The sequence below is a fragment of the Epargyreus clarus genome, unplaced genomic scaffold (assembly GCF_041222505.1).
Source record: "Epargyreus clarus isolate Ecla_fem2 unplaced genomic scaffold, WU_Ecla_fem_2.2 ptg000017l, whole genome shotgun sequence".
NCBI classification, from domain to species: Eukaryota; Metazoa; Arthropoda; class Insecta; order Lepidoptera; family Hesperiidae; genus Epargyreus; species Epargyreus clarus.
The window spans coordinates 3,515,490-3,536,175 of NW_027332225.1; the positions used below are offsets into that span (position 1 = coordinate 3,515,490).

Here is a 20,686-nt window from a genome sequence, read left to right on the forward strand (position 1 = left end):
TTTTTTTTTTATATGACAGAGGAGTAGCAGACGGGAATGCGTCCACCTGATGGTAAGTGGCTACTGCCGCCCATGGACATCTGTAATCAACCCCAGATAGAATTAGATATTCCTACCTGAGGTCGGCCACAGATGCGCCGCTACCCCTGAGGACTAAGCTGGAACGCCTCGGAAAAGTCTGTCTCTCTTACCACACCCTTCAAAACGGAACACAGCAGCGCCTAACACTGCTGTTATTAGGCAGAAATAGGTGTAGCAGTGGTGCCGCCGGAGTCGAACCACAGAGGTTCTACCTTCAAATATTGAGTTCCAATAAAATTTTATTAAATTATTGTTTAAGTAAGTTATACTCGTTGCAATACGGAATTTTATATACCCATGCGCTTTATTGATTCTGAAGTACACAGTAAATTAGAATTAATTAATAGTGGCGGTCGATCTTACTTTACTCAAACCTTGGTTTAAATACTTTAGTTACATTGTTGCTTAGTTAGATGGCGAAAGATGATAGTGAAATGGGTATAAAGTTTATATCGGGTATATTAAGCAAGTAATTATTAGGAAAGCTTTCCTTTTGATGGGTGCTGGTATTGGAATTGAAATAAAAATACTATATTTTAAATGCCAATGAGTGATAACTTTTAATCATAGACACATAGATTAGTAAAGATCGCTCCTAACAAGAAAAGGATTACCCTTTGTCAATTGTCACTGTCAATTATTTTCGTAGATCATTTATGAATGAAACGATATTTCTTCGCACTTTTTCTTCGATTTTGTGTCTTAACTGCGCATGTCGGCATTATTCCGCGTAAATTACACCATGACAGCCATTAAACGGCTGACAGAATCGTCAGCCGTTTAAGTCATTTAATGGCTTCCTTCAATTACTATCTATACTTATCTATGCATAGACATCATAAAGCACAGACAATATCATATACCTGCCACAGATTATATTTTATTCGTAAACGTCATAGAACACAGACTATACTATAGATTATTAATAAATTATAACAGACATTATTTAGATACAAACCAACAGGAGTTTTAGAGGATTATTAAGTTAAATAAATTAATTTAATTTATTAGATGAGAATTTTATTTATTCGAATACCTGTAAATTGATTAATGATAATAATTTGTAGGTAGGAAATAAAATAGATTTTTGACGTGATTTCCAGCTTATGTCTATATTCCAAATTCCCTATATCAAGTCGTGTTACGAGATGACAAAGGTATAAAATTCAGATTTTTATATTATTTAAATAGCTATGGAGTACTGCTACCCCTGAAGACTAAGGTAGCTTGTGTTAAAGTTTATTTTTTTATAATGTAAGAGTAGCAGACGAGCATGCAGTTTACCTGATGGTAAGTGGCTACGATGGCGATGGAAGCAGTGATAGCCTAGTGGTTAAGAAACGCGGCCTCTCGATCGAGGGGTCCGAGGTTCAAATCCCAGGGCACGCACCTCTGATTTTCAAATTAATGTGCGTATTAGAAATTAATTATCACTTGCTTAAACGGTGAAGGAAAACATCGTGAGGAAACCTGCATACCCGAGAGATTTATAAAAAAAAAAAAAAAAAAACTTTAGGGTATGTGAAGTCTACCAATACGCACTTGGCCAGCGCGGTGGACTATGGCCTAATCCTTCTCATTCTGAGAGGAGACCCGTGCCCAGCAGTGGGACAGTAATGGGTTGATGATGAAGTGGCTACTGCCGCCCATGGACATCTGTAATCAACCCCAGATAAGATATTCCTACCTGAGGTCAGCCGCAGATGCGCCGCTACCCCTGAGGACTAAGCTGAAACGCCTCGGAAAAGTATGTCTCCCTTACCACACCCTTCAAACCGGAACACAGCAGCCTAACACTGCTGTTATTAGGTACAAATAAAGTGTAAAGTGTTAGGTAAATTCTTAATATTTGCGGCTAAGCTAAAACCTCTCAGTGGCCTATTACTAAATAGCTAACTAGCCATATCTAGACCGGAATGAAGCTAGCACCTGTAATCGAGGCATATTGGCGTTGCAATCCAGTAATTGTAGGTTTAAACAACATTCTAGTACAATGTTACTTTGCTCTTTAGTATTGGGCGTTGTCAAATGTTTCAAGGGAGATCTATTTTTCCGAGGCATTCCAGCTTAGTCCTAAGGGGTTGCGGCGCATCTGTGACTGCGTTTATCTTATCTAGGGTTGACTAAAGATGTCCATGAGCGGCACTCCTATGTTATATAAACATTGTTTTATTACTAACTAAAAATACATTGACGTATTATTTACATAACACGCATAAACACTAAATTTATAATGAATTAACCAGTGTTAAAATGCTTAAATATAATTTATAATTACCTACTCAATGTAATGCAATACAATGTGAGTAAATACACTATTTACTTTTATATAACGATTCCATTTTGACCAAATATTAATATTGATACTTTATTATCTGTAGTATTTAAAGTTGCTTAGGTAAATCAATTTTTGAATCTATTGGCCGCTACGATTCTTCACAATATAATTTAATCAAACATGATAATCATTGCTGACGGATGGCAGGAAGTTTTAAGTGTGTGCCTTAAGTTTACGGATAAATTATAACCTCCTACATTCTCAGTTGCCTTTCTGTAAATGTAATCTAATATTAAATTTCGTACTGACATAGTTTATTTAATTATTGTTTTTCTTGTTACTATTTAACTTTCAGCTATTATATAAATGTTTATTCTATTTAATAATGAAGTCTCCTGTATTATGACATTGAATTTGACATGTTAATTAGTGTAAGTGATTAATGTATCGTTCTAATTAACAATAAATAAATAAATTATACTATCATTGTTAAGAAATCTTCCGCATTAAAATATGCACACATCGGTTCTTAAACGACTTACTATGTTCAAACATTTCAATGGATCTTCCGTAAACATTTGAATGAAGTTTCAAAAGACTTAATCTATCCCCTACTATTGTCGCTTTAAAGATGATTCTACTATTTTGTAACCTGCAACAGTATTTATCTCAAATGCTAAATTCGGAATTAAAAATCAATTTCGTATAACGTGAAGTTAGCAGTGCTTGTGACGCTAGCCTTTCTATAAGCGTGGAAATTAATTATTGTGTATGAGGAATTCTGACATTACGTCTACCGACCGAAGATTTATCATAGATTGTTTTACGCAGTCGCTAGCGAGTTTTCTTCTCGAGGGTGAAACCTTCAAAAGGTACCCGACGACGTGGGAGCGACGCCGGGTTATGTGGGATTTTCACCGCACTAAAACCCCCCGGTGGCCGTCCTCAGCGCTTGTTGGAGAACTCCGGGTTCTCCGACGGAACACAACCGGAGCCCGCGTCTTACCTACCTACCCCTCACATTAAATTGGAAAGGTTCGCATGTCTCGTCGCATAAATCAGAACTGCAGCGTTTATTATTAGGCAAAAATAAGACCGACGTTGTGCCTCGGAAGTCTGACCAAGTTCTACCACCTTTAAAGGGTTGAAATGTTTAGAAAGCAGAACTAAGACCTTCCGAACAGTACAACACTAGAGACGCCACAGTAATCACCCCTACCATTGTTCGCGTTTTCACCTCAAATCCGATGTCAATGCACTCGTTATCATCCCGCGGAATACAATTTGCAAGAGTTGATATTCCCAGCGATAGCGGTAATTGGGAGGCTGGCTCGCTGTTTTCGCTGTAAGCCGTTCGTGCGAGGAGAGTGACCGCTGCTTTTAAGCGCCGCTTTTATTTAGGTTTAATGATTTAAGCTTTGTTTTGGTAGCTCTTTAACTGTTAAAGTAGCTAGCACTTAAACTAAACACGTCGTTTACCGATTTTTAAATGTTAGTACTTTCCATAAAATCACAATATTTTTTATAATTAAACTTGTAATACTTAAAACGTGTGACATAGGTAAGACTGACTTATACATTGCCTAGATCGCTATTATATACCTCGTTGCGAACGGTTTTCTGTACCTAATGTACCTTTGAAACCAGATGAGTCGCTAAGCAACACTGCTTTGAAATAAAGCTCTTCTCACGTTTCTAAAGCCCCACGTCACAGCGTTCCATCAATATGGGAGGAAGTTCGTTCCACTTATACACACTCCGTGTGCAAGCTGCCTACTGCAGCTTACCTGCTACGTGCAGCTTCTGCTAACGGTATCGAAATGTGAAAACATGCGCCCTCTATTGTACATTTGCGTATAATGTCTATTGGTTTCTAACCTAACCTATACAATCCCTATACCACTTTTATATACCTTGTCGCCAATACTTACCAATACATTAACAACTAGAGAAATCGATAAGCGCTTTGAAATTGAGTTCTTTTCATGTGTTTAAAGTCCCATGTGACAGTGTTCCATCAATACCGCAGTAAATCCGCTGAGAAAGAGGAAGTTCGTTCCACTTACACACGCTGCGTATGCAAGCCGCCTACTGCAGCTTATCTGCTACGTGCAGCTTCTGCTAACGGTATCGGCGAAATGTGGAAACATGCGCTATTGTACACTCGCGATATTTTCACTTGTTACTGTGTACTGCTGTGGAATTCTAATATTCTGAGCTGAAGTGTTGTGCGCTTCAGGAGGTATGCCGCGATAACGGTTTTTGGTATTCGTTATTTATAACGGTTGTCGTTACGAAATATTGAGTATGTTTTAATATATGACGCATATAATTAGGTATCTATAACAGGTATATACTAAGTTTGAATACTTTTTATCTATAATACGTAGCTAAGGTAGGGACAGAGAGTTAACATAAGTAAAATACTTTACAAATTCTTTATTTATTTAAATACATATTATGTTTAACTATTGACATTGGTTGATAGCACATTCCGTATTAAAAAGCCCATCTGATACATAATTAGAACCATTTATCTAAAGTAGAGAATCATTATAAAAACAAAAAGAAATTAAACTTCTCAAAAATACATATAGTCTATGACACTTCTATGAATTAGAATCCAACGACACCTCATATATTAAAATCTGTCAAGCCCGAAAAACATTACCTTCCACAATCAGTTAATAAAAGCTGACATGTAGATAATTAACTAATTAAACACATTATATGAATAATCAATAAAAAAAATCCCAAAAGTAATTCATAAGTATAATAAACCCAACACACTCCGGTAGTTTTAATAATAATTTCAAAATTAATCATAACTTGCTTAACCTTTGTCTCTCATAATCAAGTTTAAGTTTACAACGGTATCCATTTTGTAAAATAATATTCAAAATAAGCTATTACATAGCATTAGATGCTGGATTAATGTCAAACAAACACGCAAGTGTGAATATGGTCTTCAAATTAACGATAACAGACCACATTTGAATATTTAAATTATCTTATGGTTATCTTATGGAAGATGAGAGGTTCTCAACTTATTTCGTAAATCCACTTTGAGAACCACTTGTTTTAGAGATTTTTCACCGATTTTCAAACAGGTTAGTTTCAGCGCGATCATTTAAGAAACTGTTTTATAAAAGAATGAAATAATATACTTATATCGTTTCAAAATATATTTTAACTTTAGTACTTAAATACCAATACCATACTTAAATACCAACTTAAATATTTTTATGTAATTTACCGTTTTTGGAGAACTTCTAGTTCTTTAGTTTCAAAATAGATATCAATATATTATTTTAGAAAGACATCAACCAATAATATTTTAAAATAATTATTTGCTAGGAATAATACGCTCAAATGTAATAAAATCAATGTTATTTTTCAAAAATATTAAACAGTTATTAAATTTCACTTTTCTTTGCATAAGCTCTGTAAAAAATAGTAGCAGAATTAAAAAAGTAAAACGTCTGCATAACTAACTAGTAACGGATACAAACTGTATCAATGTAATTAATGGCTGCCATGCTTAATTAACGATAATAACAAGAAGATAAATGAAATGTACTTAGTTTTTTTAGTAACGGGACAATATTTACATAACATTTAATATGTCTGATTATGTCTGGGAATCGTCTGAAGTTTCTCTACTGCGAATTGGTGGACTTATATGGGAATGGGTGGCTAATCCGCATCGGATATATTCAAAGTGCCATAAGGTCTCCGACAAGGTTTAGTGTGTGCTCCAATGATAACCGTGACGGAGACCTGGTTCTCGGAGCACGAAAGCGCGTATGCTACTAACGGTCACCCATCCAATTTCCGACCGCGCCTGATGTTGTTTAATTTTGTACAAAATGCGAATCTATAAAGCACATGACACTTCAACTATGAAATGCGCCAAAAACAATACCTATTAAGAAGTAGCTTAATATTATTAATATTATTACGACCTTTTGCCCGCGTTACGAAGTAATATTTTCATCCCTATTTTATCCCCTTGGGGGTAGAATTGATCAAAATCCTTTCGTAGCGGATTCCTACGTCATAACATCTACCTGCATGCCAAATTTCAGCCCGATCCGTCCAGTGGTTTGGGCGGTGCGTTGATAGATCACTACGTCAGTCAGTCACCTTTGAGTTATATATATTTAGAAGATACAGTAGTCATTAGATATGCATGCAATTTATATAATAGCCAATTTAAAACGTCGAAATCTAACACAAATAAAGAGTATTTAAATAAATTCAATTGTTATGAAGTTTCAAACGTCGTTTTATGATAATAAAGCGATTCGACGTCCCATTGTTGTAAATAATTCTGTTTCGACCAATTAAAAACTTGCACGCCATTTTCGCCTTTATAACTGGTAAATAATTTGTTATAAGAATAAAATTTTATGTGAATTGTTTGACTCAAAATTGGGAATAAAATTAAAGGTGTTGTCGTATTAGAGTGATTTAAAAAAGCAATATCTGCTATAGGCGTGTAACATAGCAGACTATAAATATAAAATAATAATAATGTACCAAATTTGGCTTTCATATTAATTGATCTTAAACATTGTCAACGTCAACTTATGACTAATTGCTGAACGACTGTCCCCTCATACAATGGGATGGTTTCATCGATATACTACTAATAAAGACGGATGGTTTACATAATACTCCACCAGGCTAGGCAAGGTCATACGAATTAAGATACTTCATTCTGAAAACCTAGTAACTTTTATAAGTAAGAATTCTTAGGCATCCTAACAATGTTGTTTGCAGTTAAAAAGTGCAGTTACAATGTATTTCAATGACATAACTTCAGGGCTAAGGCAATCCTACTTAGGAAGTCCTCAACGGTAGCAATGCACCTATAACCGCGCTCAGACACGATTTCTGATGTAAGATCCTTTAAAAATTAAACACTATTTCGTCCTACAAACGAAAGACATCACCAAAATCGACGCTTAGCATTCTCAACCATTCGTTACAATCACTCTAGTGTATTGTCACCTCAACGCAAATAATTTCTCATTCCTAACATATTCATGATCGACCGCCCATCCAAGCTTGTTTAGTTATTCGACGTTTTATAGTATACTTTGAGCGTCCATACAAATGGACGTATTAGTAAGCCATTGATGTATGGGATTATGCAAATACAATTAAATTTGGTTAAAGCAATAACAAGTGTTGGTAACGGGCTTACTGAGTGAATCAGTGGTTTTATAGTTTTATGAGCTATATAACTCCGATTTCGTTATTTGATATGGGTATAGATGTATTAATTGTGTAACTCTGCAGAATTCCGTAAACACTGTTAATAAAATTTGTCTGTTAATTTTTTGTTTACTAAATATTGAAATTTGACGTTTTCTAGTAGGCAAACATTGTTAAATGCCGACCTATTCTTAGTATATATAGATAGATAGCCTTTGGTATATCTATAGATAGATGATGGATATCTATAGATAATCTAGAATGGTATATTTATAGATAGTCTTTGGATAGATTGAATAACAATAATAGATATGCTAAATATGTCACACGTATCCGATGCATTCTAATTTAGTACTCAGGGATAGCAACGAATCTGTGGTAACCTCAAGGCTTCAATTTTACATAGCTTCTATTACTGGTGTTCATGAGAAGTATAGTCCGCGTAAAACTGCTAGTCCGCTTTGAATATAGAAATGAATCGCGTCGCCATAGTAAATTGTATTACTACACCTGCTCGCAACAACTTCAGAGCGGACTAGCAGTTTGGCGCAGACGATAACTACTTACCATCAGATAGACTGTATGCATTAAGACTAAGATATTAAACTGAATTTGAATATAAATGTCCTTAATTTTGATTTTTTGTCCATAGGTTGCAAATCCTTCTTCAAGAGGTCAGTGCGGAGGAACTTGACGTACTCGTGCCGCGGGAACAGGAACTGCCCTATCGATCAGCACCACAGAAACCAGTGCCAGTACTGCCGGCTGAGGAAATGTCTCAAAATGGGCATGAGGAGAGAAGGTGAGTTCAACATACTTTGTTACTAACTGGGATAGAAAAATGTGGTAAAAACTCGGGTACAAAAAAGTAAACAGGATAGAACTCATTTTTTACATAACTGTAGGCACTGCTCAGTAGGAAATAAGTAAATAATTAATGAGTTTTTAGAAGATATAATTATTTCATAATACAATAGTTTTATAAATTCTTTGAGAAAAAATACAATGCTAAATGAATATTATCAAATTCTATATAATTCATTTCAATAAAGACTAAAAATAAATAGTGAAAACAATTACACGTGAGTAATAATCAATTAAATTCAATTTATCATTTAAATTTAAATTCAGCTTAATAAAAATTATTTCAGTAGAATTTAAAATTTTAAAACTTTGATTACAATCAATATCTTGATGCATTTAATATTTTAGAAAGAAAATATCTATTTTTTTATTGAAGAGCCGTAGCTATATATTATATTCCCTCTATTTAAAAATATTTTATATTTTTATAGAAATCCTCATAAATTTGAAAGTAGAAAATTTTAAATATATTATCTCTACCACTAACTAACAACTGTATATTTAGATATTTGCAACCCGTGTTATTAAAGTTTTCTTTTTGTTCACCGGTACTTTACGTTACTCTGTAAGTACTATGTAATAATTTTACTGTTTTTGTCTCGTCACACCGCGAGTGGGTAAACGACGTGCGATATACCATTTTCTCTCTTTAAAGCCGTGATTTGTGTCCGTAGATTAAAAAATATTTTTCTAATTTGGTCCAAATTTTGAAATATTGTGTGTAGTAAACTACTATACAGTTTAATTAATGTCATATGACAACAGAAAAAAGAATTTATTTCACCACTTTAACTAAAAAAAAATAGAATAAATAATAATAAATTTGGATGTTCTATAAGTTAATTAGAACTTTACTAACACCCAGTTAGTTAACTATAAATAATGATAAATAGCAGTCTTTTACCTGAAATCTACCACAGATATGTTGCTGCCCTGAGAACTAAGTCAGAGTCTATATATCTACTTTCTCTTTTGACATAGCTACTCTTACATAAACCTGCATCTACGACTATTATAAATCTTCTCTTGTGCATGTTATCTATCATTTAAACAGTAATGCGATTCTACTATGTTAAGTGTGTATTGCAAATAAGCTTGTTTTTTTCCTAAAAAAATAACGTGAGGTAACAGGAATATTCTCAGAAATAATATTTGAAATGAACCAAACTTAACTTGCTAATCGGTGGACAGCTGCCTATAGCCCAATCTTTTTAAAGATAATAAATAACGTTTTGCGACAAAAATGATGGTGATAAATGGTGCAAGAATCAATATACTTCCTTGCAATGGGAAGGTATATGCCAATATATAAATCTTGAATTATAGGTTTTAAGTAAAATATAAAAATCTAAAATTCAAAGCATCCGCTCGCTTAACTCAAAATTCGTTTTTCGACGTTGGTCAAGCAAGTCCTAACAGTCTACAATGCTCGACATTTATTTTTAACGTACGTTATTACTACCTGAAACTAGGTGTAAGTGAAATAACTTTTATGGACAACTAAATCACTTCATGTTTATGGAACTTTTCTAAGTAGCGATTCTAATAAAATACAATTTATACCAAATTTTAGCCGGAGTAGTAAAATTTATTTTACATAATTTTCAAAAAAGTGTTATTCCAAAAATACACGTTGGTTGTACTATTAGGATACAATTTTAATTATGAAGTAAATGAGTAGAAAAATATAGTAATATTATTAATTTTGAAGAATTACGTTACACAGATGAACTTATATGACTCGATTTTAGGTGCCAAAGGTAGCTAATCATTTGCAAATAACTTCAAGTAGGACTCTTACCTTTAAAACAGTAGAAAATAAAGTCTCAAATAAAGAAACTAAAGTATAAATCCTTAAGATACAAAGTACGCACTAATCAGAAATATTATCATAAATATTACATCAACCTAATGGAAAAACCTACAATGACCAACAACCTATTTATAGGGACGATATCATTTTAGATAAGTATGATAGTTCTTATGCTACTAAATAATGTGTTAATTGAACTTAGCGCTGTTATAATGACTAACGTGGATAGTTCTGTCTCGAAAAATAATTTTATCGAAATATAATGTTTTACTTTCAAGATTTTTTTCGGTAATAATACTTTATTTTAAGTAATTGTAAAATGACCGCGTTATAAATAAATTACTATTACTGAAAATTTAGCTACATTTATAGATGAATTTTGAATAATAAAACAAATATTCATATTTTTGTCATATGTTGTAAAATATAATATACTTACTAAGACCTAAGACGCGCATATTATTAAAAAATACATATTATTAAATATTTTATTACATTGTTCAAACTTTCGGATTGGATTTTAGAAATTTCAAAAGCACATACGAGTATTTGACGACACATACCGATATTTTTGTAAGAACACGAGTCATTCTTAGAAGACTATGCATGAACTATTTAATAATATCAAGAACAATTATCTTTAAATATTAATAAAGACAACTTCAAACTATCATATTAGGTTAGGAATTTCCAACCCAACCGCCTAACCAAACCCATTAATTATTGTACACATAAAAACGGCTTTAAGATACATCGATTGTCATACGTGTAATTAGTGAAATCATTAATCTTACACGTCATTAGGACACCCAAGGGCATACTCTAAATAACTGTTGACGCTAATACTGTTATAAGCACTAATAGCTTATTATTATAGAATTATTATAGCTGGTTATTGTTTTAAAGACAGCTGTTTGATTAATGATGTTAATGACTGTACCGAATTAGCCTCGAGCAGGAATTGACGACAAATTGAATTCCTAAGATAATAGAATTAACCATTATGTGAATGGGACGAGTTTCATTGAATATAGATTCGGAATTAGGGTTGGCGGGTTTTTATTGGATGGATATATTTGTAAGTAGTGGCAAAGTTTGTCATTTTAAATAGTCCAAAGTCCGAATAGTTTAATAATCCGAATTAGGGACAACCTTCGAACGATTATTAAATGGATAAAATATGTATCATATCTATTTTAGCGATCAGGTAGCGTACCAATACATAATGTATTGTTTTAATTACCAAATTTTAAAACACTAATGTTATACAAAGCGCTGTACTAAAAAGTTCTTTCTTAAACAATATTATTAAATATTGACGACCCGCGTGGCAGAGCGGTCACCATGCCGGTCTGACTGCGCTTGAGGTTCTGGGTACGATCCCCGGCCAGACAAATATCTGAATGATAAATTTAGCTGTCCTAGGCCGGGGTGTTTGTGTACTCGCTTTGTGTCTATGACACTCACGATGGATGCCTCATGGAGTGTAGAAATCGTCATTTTTAATTGGCAACCCTATTCTAAATGGTCAAATGCCCATCCGTTATCATCATTAGATAAGTCGTGTATAATACCACTTTTCCGGCGCCAGCCACTTATTGGTTGCGCAACTTGCTCACGAAACGTTTCAGAATCATATTTTAGCTTCGATTATTCGATCATGACAAGCTTTTTCACGCGGGTTTTCGACTCTCACAATGAACCCCTAAATACATACTAATAACTCTATGTAAAACGGTCCTGTTAAAATGATTCCCAAAATTTAGACGAATACCACGATATTTATGTTAAAAATCATAAAAAATATAGTGCGTGCCAAAGAATGAGACATGCATATTATATACCTGCATACATACGATATCTACCAAATAAATACATACATCGCCTACCACAGTGGGGAAAAACAATATATAAGTTGGGTAAAAAACAGTCGACTTCACATAGACGTTCCAATTTTATTTTGTTTATATAAATTCTAATATTACCTATTAAAATATGTTATGTGATGTTTGCATTAGACTGAGTGCATTTTAGCAACTTTCATTTCTTTTTAAGTTTTATCTATATTATTGTATTAAATTAATTTATGCACATATTAGGAGGTATAATAATTATGTTGACTTTAACGTCATAAAACTTACGACACTTATTAAACTAATGATATTTTGTTATTATTAGAGATATAATATCATTTTCAAATATACTTAACTAAAAATAAACGACTTACAATTTTATTTATTAATAATAAATCATCTTAAAGTCAATTTTCAATATTAATTTATAGTCTTAATAGATATTTATTTAGTAGTAGATATTTTATATTATTATTTATTGATTAAATTTTAGATATTAATTAAGAGATATTATTGATATTTTTTCTCGTGAATTCTTAACTACGCAAATATTATAAGAAGTAAAAATACAAAATCACAACGAACATATGCCACACAATCGACCTCGACACCCAAACAGCAGGTGTTACAAAGATAAGTCCGTAAAGGAAGCAGTGTTGTCGGAGGGCACGGGGTCACCGCCGGGTCACTCATTATGCCTCACACCTGTACGGGTATGCGCCTTTGTAGTTATGAGTTTTGGCTCATAAGGTTTTAACAAATATTGGTCCAAATATATTTCAAACAATAATTTTGATAAATAAATTCTAAAAAATATATTAAAGTAATTGTTCTTACATTTTCTGTTAATAAATTGTTCTTTGGTACTATTAAGTGCAAAATATTTGTTTTGCGATAACATTTAAACAATGATAATTTTAAATTAATTTGTTATAAAAATTCAACGTCTACACTTTTTTATAAATACTTATAGGTACGATGACTATAATTTTTGCTATATAATTCTATCAATCCACTACATACACGAGGATTTATGAATTAAAATTTAAAGTCTTACAAGAATCAATAGAGTATCACACAATTCTTAATTACGCAAATATTATAAGCACACAAAAATACAAAATCACAACGAACGTATGCCAAATAATCAACCTCGACACCCAAACAGCAGGTGTTACAAAGATAAGTCCGTAAAGGAAGCAGTGTTGTCGGAGGGCACGGGGTCACCGCCGGGTCACTCATTATGCCTCACACCTGTACGGGTATGCGCCTTTGTAGTTATGAGCTTTGGCTCATAAGGTTTTAACAAATATTGGTCCAAATATATTTCAAACAATAATTTTGATAAATAAATTCTAAAAAATATATTAAAGTAATTGTTCTTACATTTTCTGTTAATAAATTGTTCTTTGGTACTATTAAGTGCAAAATATTTGTTTTGCGGTAACATTTAAACAATGATAATTTTACTTTATATTGTTGTTGTTAACTTTAGTTAAATTGTTTAAATTTTTTGTAAGTTACTAAATTATTATTAACTATTGGTTACGTAGTAACTATTTATTAATCTGTGCTATTGGCTTCATTATACTAGAGGAACAAAAAGATCTACTTCGTGAATTAAAATCTAAACGTTGAATGACTCTTACTTGGACCAATATGGGATGGTTAGCGGCACCTACGCATTGTTGATTTAAAATTGGTTAAACGTTGTTAGAATGTTGATAGTTCAACCAATGGTAGCTTTTTACCAATTAATTTTTGGTCTTGATTTAAACTGATCAACTCTTCAATTGTCGTACCATTTAGCTTATATCAATTAACACCTACATGTACAGCCAGCTCCAAAAATAGATAAACTATTAAGATTCCAAAAATACCTACACATCGAAGCGTACATAAGTAACTGAACACAACTAGCACCATAATTAGATGAACATCATAGTTTCAAAAGTAGATGAACACTACAGTGTCCAAAGTAGCTGAACAATGACATATCATATAAGTGACGTTAGCTATTTTGTATATACAGTGTTCAGCTACTTTTGACGAGTTAGTTCATCTAATTTTGACGCTTTACGTTCATCAATTACGTACTTTTGAAGCTGACTGTACGTTTAAAAATGGTTGTGTCTTCGCAATAGCATCATTACAAGTTTCGCAGCTGATAATGTGGATACCGAGTACCGGAAAGGACCGGTAACCCGCTCTCAACCCTTAAGCACCCCATTACACCTCGACCCCCAACCCCAGTCAAACGATTTGTTTGCTGTCAACAAACAAAAGATAGGTGTAAGGCTCCGCTTTGCTTTTTAAGATTAACTGTTAATAGAAAAAAAAGTGTGGCTTCTTTGTACTGTAATCGTCTTAAGCATCAATATCAGATGAGATACAGTCACCTTTTGTGATTCTACATTGTTTAGGTGTAAGATTTGAAAGGGTCCATTGAGGAGTGTGCTCAGCTACCTAATGCTTTTGTACGATTGCAGATAAATCGGACACTCTCAAACAATGTGTGATAATGGCTTCGTGTTATCGGTGTTACATCGGATCGCTAACTTAAATAGCGATTTCTTTGTTAGCAATTTAAGGAACATTAATGTTTCGCAACTTTTGAAGTAATAGATAGTAACGTTTTGTCTGCGATAATGTAATTTTTACGATGCCTTTTTCTATGCACCGTTATTTTTTTGTTGTGTTGTTCTTGGCAATTTTTGTTTTGTTCTAAACTTAATAGAGATGAAACTCTTTATTGCACGTATTTTTAACATATCAAGGATAGTTAGGTGCGCATCTGTGGAAATTATTAATAAACTTTTTTTGAGATTTTTAGTAATATAATTGGTTATAAATAATAATTATGCCCTTTTTAAAAAAAAACAAAATTAAATATTAATTTACAGCTATCATATTGTATACCTACTATCTAGGGACTAAGGTATTACTTATGTGAGAACCATTTTCATTTCCCACTGTTGGGCAAAGATATACTTTCAACATGGCATGCCTAAGATACGTCCATATCGACTTATGACTGTATAATTAATTTATTTATATATCTTATATATAAAATTCTCGTGTCACAATGTTAGTTACCGTACTCCTCCGAAACGGCTTTACCTATTTTCACCAATTTTTATATGCATATTCAGTACCTAGGTCTGAGAATCGGCTACTATCTATTTTCACACCCCTAAGTGATAAGAGTTGTTCACTTAACATTTTGATTTATATGGCAACACAACGTTTGCCGGGTCAGCTAGTATCATGTAAAAATATTTGTAAATAGAGTCGTAAATACTTTAGCTAACGCACCCATTATATAAAACATCTAGTTTCAACTAAACGTCTATTTTCAATTTGCATACGGGAATAGGCTCGCAAAATTGATATTGTTCGTCAAACAAAGCATTGATTAATTAACTACATTAGTGGAACCGGTTTATTAAAAGTGCATACCTCAGAGTTATAATAAGAATAGAGTGCCGCTAACACATTGGTTCGATTCGATAGCAGATATATATTAGGCTGTAGGCAGTTATTTATAAGTAATCTATCCAATGTTTTACCTGCCAACGACTTTTGACTTTTACTTCATACTAGAAATTTTTAAATTTAGATCATTGGTGTGTAAGTTTTGGATAGATTTGAATATTAATAACAAGCATAAAAGTAGTTTAATAGTATAACGTATTTTATAGATTTCACAGCATAATTCATCGGTCTTAAGATATTTATTATTAAAAAAACGGTTAGCTAACTCATTCACTAAACTTTATTAGATACTCATATACCGCGAATACTAATGGCGTTCTCACCTGTGAACTTTTCGTACCCGGATACGCTCGCTCTATACTTTATAATTACTCTAAGGCACACAGTCCCTTCGAACAATAACCACCTTTTGTTTAGCGCCCATCAATCACTTTATTGTTCGGAATATCTTAATAAGTTTTTATACCGGACCGGTCATTTGGAAAGATTTTTCGGTATCGCCCGGTACTTGCCCGCGATGAATATTAATGGAATTTTGACGGAAATTTATTCTCTTTTCGGAAAATTCAGTGTTGTGGTGTTAAGTAGGTATAGCTAAAGCGCAAGTTATTCTGCTTCTTACACTAAAGGTCTGAGTTCGAATACAAATTTTATGTTTCATTTTTAGAAGTTATTTAAGATAAACTTAATGAGAGTACCTCAGTTGACAAAAAACTTATTTGCCCATATGATATCTGTGACGTTGAAGTCCACCAATACGTCAGAGGTTGCCGATCCTTGTCCAGCAGTGGGATAGGACTGAGAGACAAAAATAGATTTTTGAAGGTGGTAGAACCCTTTGTGGTTCGACTCCGGCGGCACCACCGCCACACCTATTTCTACCTAATAACAGCAGTGTTAGGCACTGCTGTGTTCCGTTTGAAGGGTGTGGTAAGGGAGACAGACTTTTCAGAGGCGTTCCAGCTTAGTCCTCAGGGGTAGCGGCGCAGCTGTGGCCGACCTCAGGTAGGAATATCTAATCCTATCTGGGGTTGGGGTCCATGGGCGGCAGTAGCCACTTACCATCAGGACTTTTGTCCTTACCTTGCTGCTGTTGTTGTTGTTTGTTGCTGTGGACTGCATGCTCGTCTGCTACTCCTATATTATAAAAGAAAGATTTATTTTTGTTCAAAATGAAGTAATTAACTCTAAAATGCCGATTGCGCCGGAACATATAGAAGTTATATTTGTGCACATACAATATCTATAGGTAGCCTATTAAAATGTCTAAAATGTTAAATCTTAATATCATTTCAGTTATATCAATTAACGACCAGAACAAATTGGTTACGTAACCGGTTAAAACCTTTAGTAACATACCTTTAGTAATAGTAACCGACCGCAAAATTACAGCATGTCAGTCTGTCTGTCCGTATAACCGTCTTGTCTTTATAATAGCTTAATCCTAGCGCGAAATTCCAATTTTCTATACAAATCTTCAATGCATTCTTTGCACGCCCATAAGGGTTGTCAAAAACGTCATGCACTTCCCAGGGGTTGCAATTATGCCAATGTTTGCTTCGGTTATTATTTTTAATGCCTTCTTACGCCCCTATCTGACAATGGATCGGCTTTAAGGGTGTCGATTTGCGTCTTCTACCAGGTGTGGTCATTGTTGGTCAACTGACCGTAAGGGATTTGTTTGACCAGCGGATGTGCCGTGAGAACGCAAACGTGGTAGGTTTGATCACCACCATTGCACCACCGTTATACCAGCAATGTAGCACTCTGTGTTCCAGATGGAAGGGTTTTGTATAAAAATGTCAAATAAGCATACACTCCCCCAATTCTATATAGAAAAGGTTCTGTCAAAAGCTGATCACAGATGAGATGCTACTCTGAGAACGAGATGTTGAACGTAGATTCTACTATTTTGAATAATTGTATCTTAGTCCTAAAGAGTAACTAATTTGTGAACGGTTTTGAGTAAGATTCCTATTATATATGAAATTTATCACAAATATGGCTAACATCAGGTTGCATACGTTTGCTACTTGTATAAATGTAGAGAAATAAAAAAGATTAACATACAAAAAATAAATTAACGACAGACGTACCTAATGACACGGCTAGGCGAGAGATTAATCCAGCGTAATCGTGTCAAGAATCAGAGCTGGATAAAATTACCAGAATAATAGCGGTACTGTAACATGCAGCGTCACCACCGAGAGATATTATCGTTTCTACTGAGCGTAATAACTGTGACATGTATCTTACCAGGACCGCGTAATGGCCTACATTCTGGGAAAACAACGCACCGACTACATAAAGATACCATCGCGATACGTGCCGACGTTCCCACGGAAACGCGAAAACGAAAAAACCCCGACATTAATCACAAACAACCCTTGGACATCGGTCAAGAGTTGCGAGTGGACGAAAACATTAATTAAAAGAAAGACAACAAATACCGGTTTGGGCCAAGGAACCCTTCGTAGGACTAATTATTTCCGCGCGTTGTGCGAACATTTGCATGAGAATTCCACACAATACACTAATCCCTTAAGGGTGAACAAGAAACATGATCACTAAACATTTAGCGCCACTAAACTGTGAAGAAACGGATCGTATTACATGAAGCGATGATAGGTAATTACAAAGATTTTATGAAAGTTACGCCCCGTAATTAAATGATTCGAATTAAACTTGACGGTATCTTTGAATAATTAATGAAAAGAAACCTCATGTTAAAATCGTAATCTTTATCTGTCTTTTATCTTATCTGTGATTATATTAGAAGTAATAGAATGCCACAATCATAATGCTATTGTAATTTGAATCAGATTTTGCTCTTCAAATTTGTGAAGGTTATGTAACATTTAAAATTATATTTAGAACGAAATTCTTAGAGTATTTGCCTATTCAGTATTTTTTAATTTCATCATAATTTAAATTTTTAGGGTATTAAATAGCTTATTGTATTTTCTGTAATATTCTCTATTTTTGCATCTTATTTAGCCCTAAATGTTCATAGAATTCGTTTTGTTACGCAAATTTCATAAAATGACATATACGAAATACATTTTAAATGGATATTACATTTTTAAATGAACCCAAGTATACCTACAAAAAACATTCATAAACTTTTCGTAACATTCACAATTTGAAAAATCTACCATATCGATCCATTACCACATAGACAGTACACATCTCGAACCTTAAAATCTCAAAAACCGATTATACGATCCCGAAAACATTAACACCGAACCTAACACTTCAGATCCATCATTTAGGTCACAAGCCGAAAACGGACTAAAGCGAAATGGTACAAAACGAAGCAAAGTGTAAAATCATTTGTGGGATTAAAAAAGGAGCTAGCGAGCGTGAGATATACACCACTATCAATCACTCCGTGATTTATATCCTCAGGATGATGTATCGGTCAGGACTCGCCGAGCCGTCGGTAAAAGTATTCGATAATTAACTTTTTAAATTTGACTGACGCCTTCATCTGCTATACTACCGAATGCCGAAGTAAATGACATTCGAGATATTGCAATCGTTAGTGATAGTGGTGACAAGTTCCTTAATTTGGATTTGCCAACTGATCATGAAGAGTTGGATGATTTTGAGTTGATTAAGGACTGGATCATAGATTAGTAAAGATACTTCGCCGCCTTGAAATTGAATAAAGCTAGAAACGGCTTATTAGTAAGTTCTTTTTTTGAATTCTTGACAAATAAAAACATTTTTATAGAAAATTTACGAATAAATAAGTAATAGTGCGTAATTTACATAATAAATAAATAATTATTTCAAATATTTTAGGGACATTTTAGCACGGAGACGTGGCAAAACTTTTTTACGCAACTATTTCAATTCTCAAAACTGGGTACATTTTTTTGTTAGGAGTGAGTAATCTTTACTAATCTGTGGACTGGATAAAAAGCTTAAATTCCAAGTCAATTATACAGAACCTACAGTTATACTGTTCACTAGTTATTAAAACAAGTGTTTAAAATAAACAACTCCTGCTCATAACAGCAATCTACAACTTCTTATGTGTTTTGTTAATTATTGAAATGATTTCTTGTGTTTGTTTTATTGTTAAAGCAACACTTTCCTATGTTCATTAATATGACAGTTTTATTAAGAATCGAACCCTAGTCACTGCATGTCATGTCAGTTTGTCCCATTGTCATTAGCTCGTCAATATCTATCCAAAGTGTCCAAATCACAAAAAATATCAGAATGAGTATCAGTATCTAAATAAAAACTGCAATACAAATGGTTATCGCTGACGAAACCACCATTCATCAACGGCAACGCGACGTGACATTATGTAGTACGTCAAAATATTCACCTACAGGGGGTTACCTCAATTGCCGTTCCACTTGCCAGGCCGGGAATCGAAGGTGGACCCCCGCTGTGAGGCCGGCGTGCGCCTAACGAACTATACAGGTGATTTATCGGAGCGCTCTCCACTTACTCGATTCTAATTCCATTCACGACGTGCGATGTTGCCTCGTATAACATCCTCGATTTGATTATGATTAGCTTTTACATTTAAATTCTGGTCAATTTGTTCACATGGACCTTTGGAATTGACTCGTTTTCGGATTAGTTTAACGACTAGTTTGATAACAGTGGCTACTGTGTAAAAGATCGGATCTTTTGATGTCTGCTTACCTTTCTTTATCTTAACGAGTTCAAAACATCAGGAATCGAGTCCAAAGCATGACATAATCTAAAACGAAGCATAAGTAAACAGTTATGATAGAATTTCCTGCCGGTGAAATTTTCTCAGGCTCGAGCCGCTCTAAGACCGTATAATCTCGAATACTTGAGAGTAATGCACAGTTTGTATGTATATTGGTTACTACGTTAGTAGTTCCAGCAAACCTGTTTCGCTGGTCATGCCCTCTGTACCGTGCCTTACTATAAATTATATTTGTATCCAGCCTTATAGTTTCACTTTACATTTTAAAGTGATCATTTCGATGTTGATAAACTGATGGGAAAGTCGGCGTACACAAATCCGAACGGTATTTGACATAGCCGACAGAATTAGAATAGATATCGAATTTCTTATGTGTTCAA

At 33.8% G+C, this 20,686-nt stretch overlaps 1 protein-coding gene across 1 annotated transcript in view; it reads left to right on the forward strand.

Annotated features, from left to right (window-relative positions):
- The first annotated feature begins 8,239 nt into the window (after positions 1 to 8,239).
- The window catches only part of svp (COUP transcription factor 2), a 96,215-nt gene continuing 83,768 nt past the window's right edge, over positions 8,240 to 20,686 (forward strand). Inside the window, exon 1 of the mRNA XM_073082128.1 lies at positions 8,240 to 8,384. Within this exon, the coding sequence (XP_072938229.1) occupies positions 8,366 to 8,384 (19 nt within the window). The 5' untranslated portion in view covers positions 8,240 to 8,365. The remainder of the gene's footprint in view (positions 8,385 to 20,686) is intronic.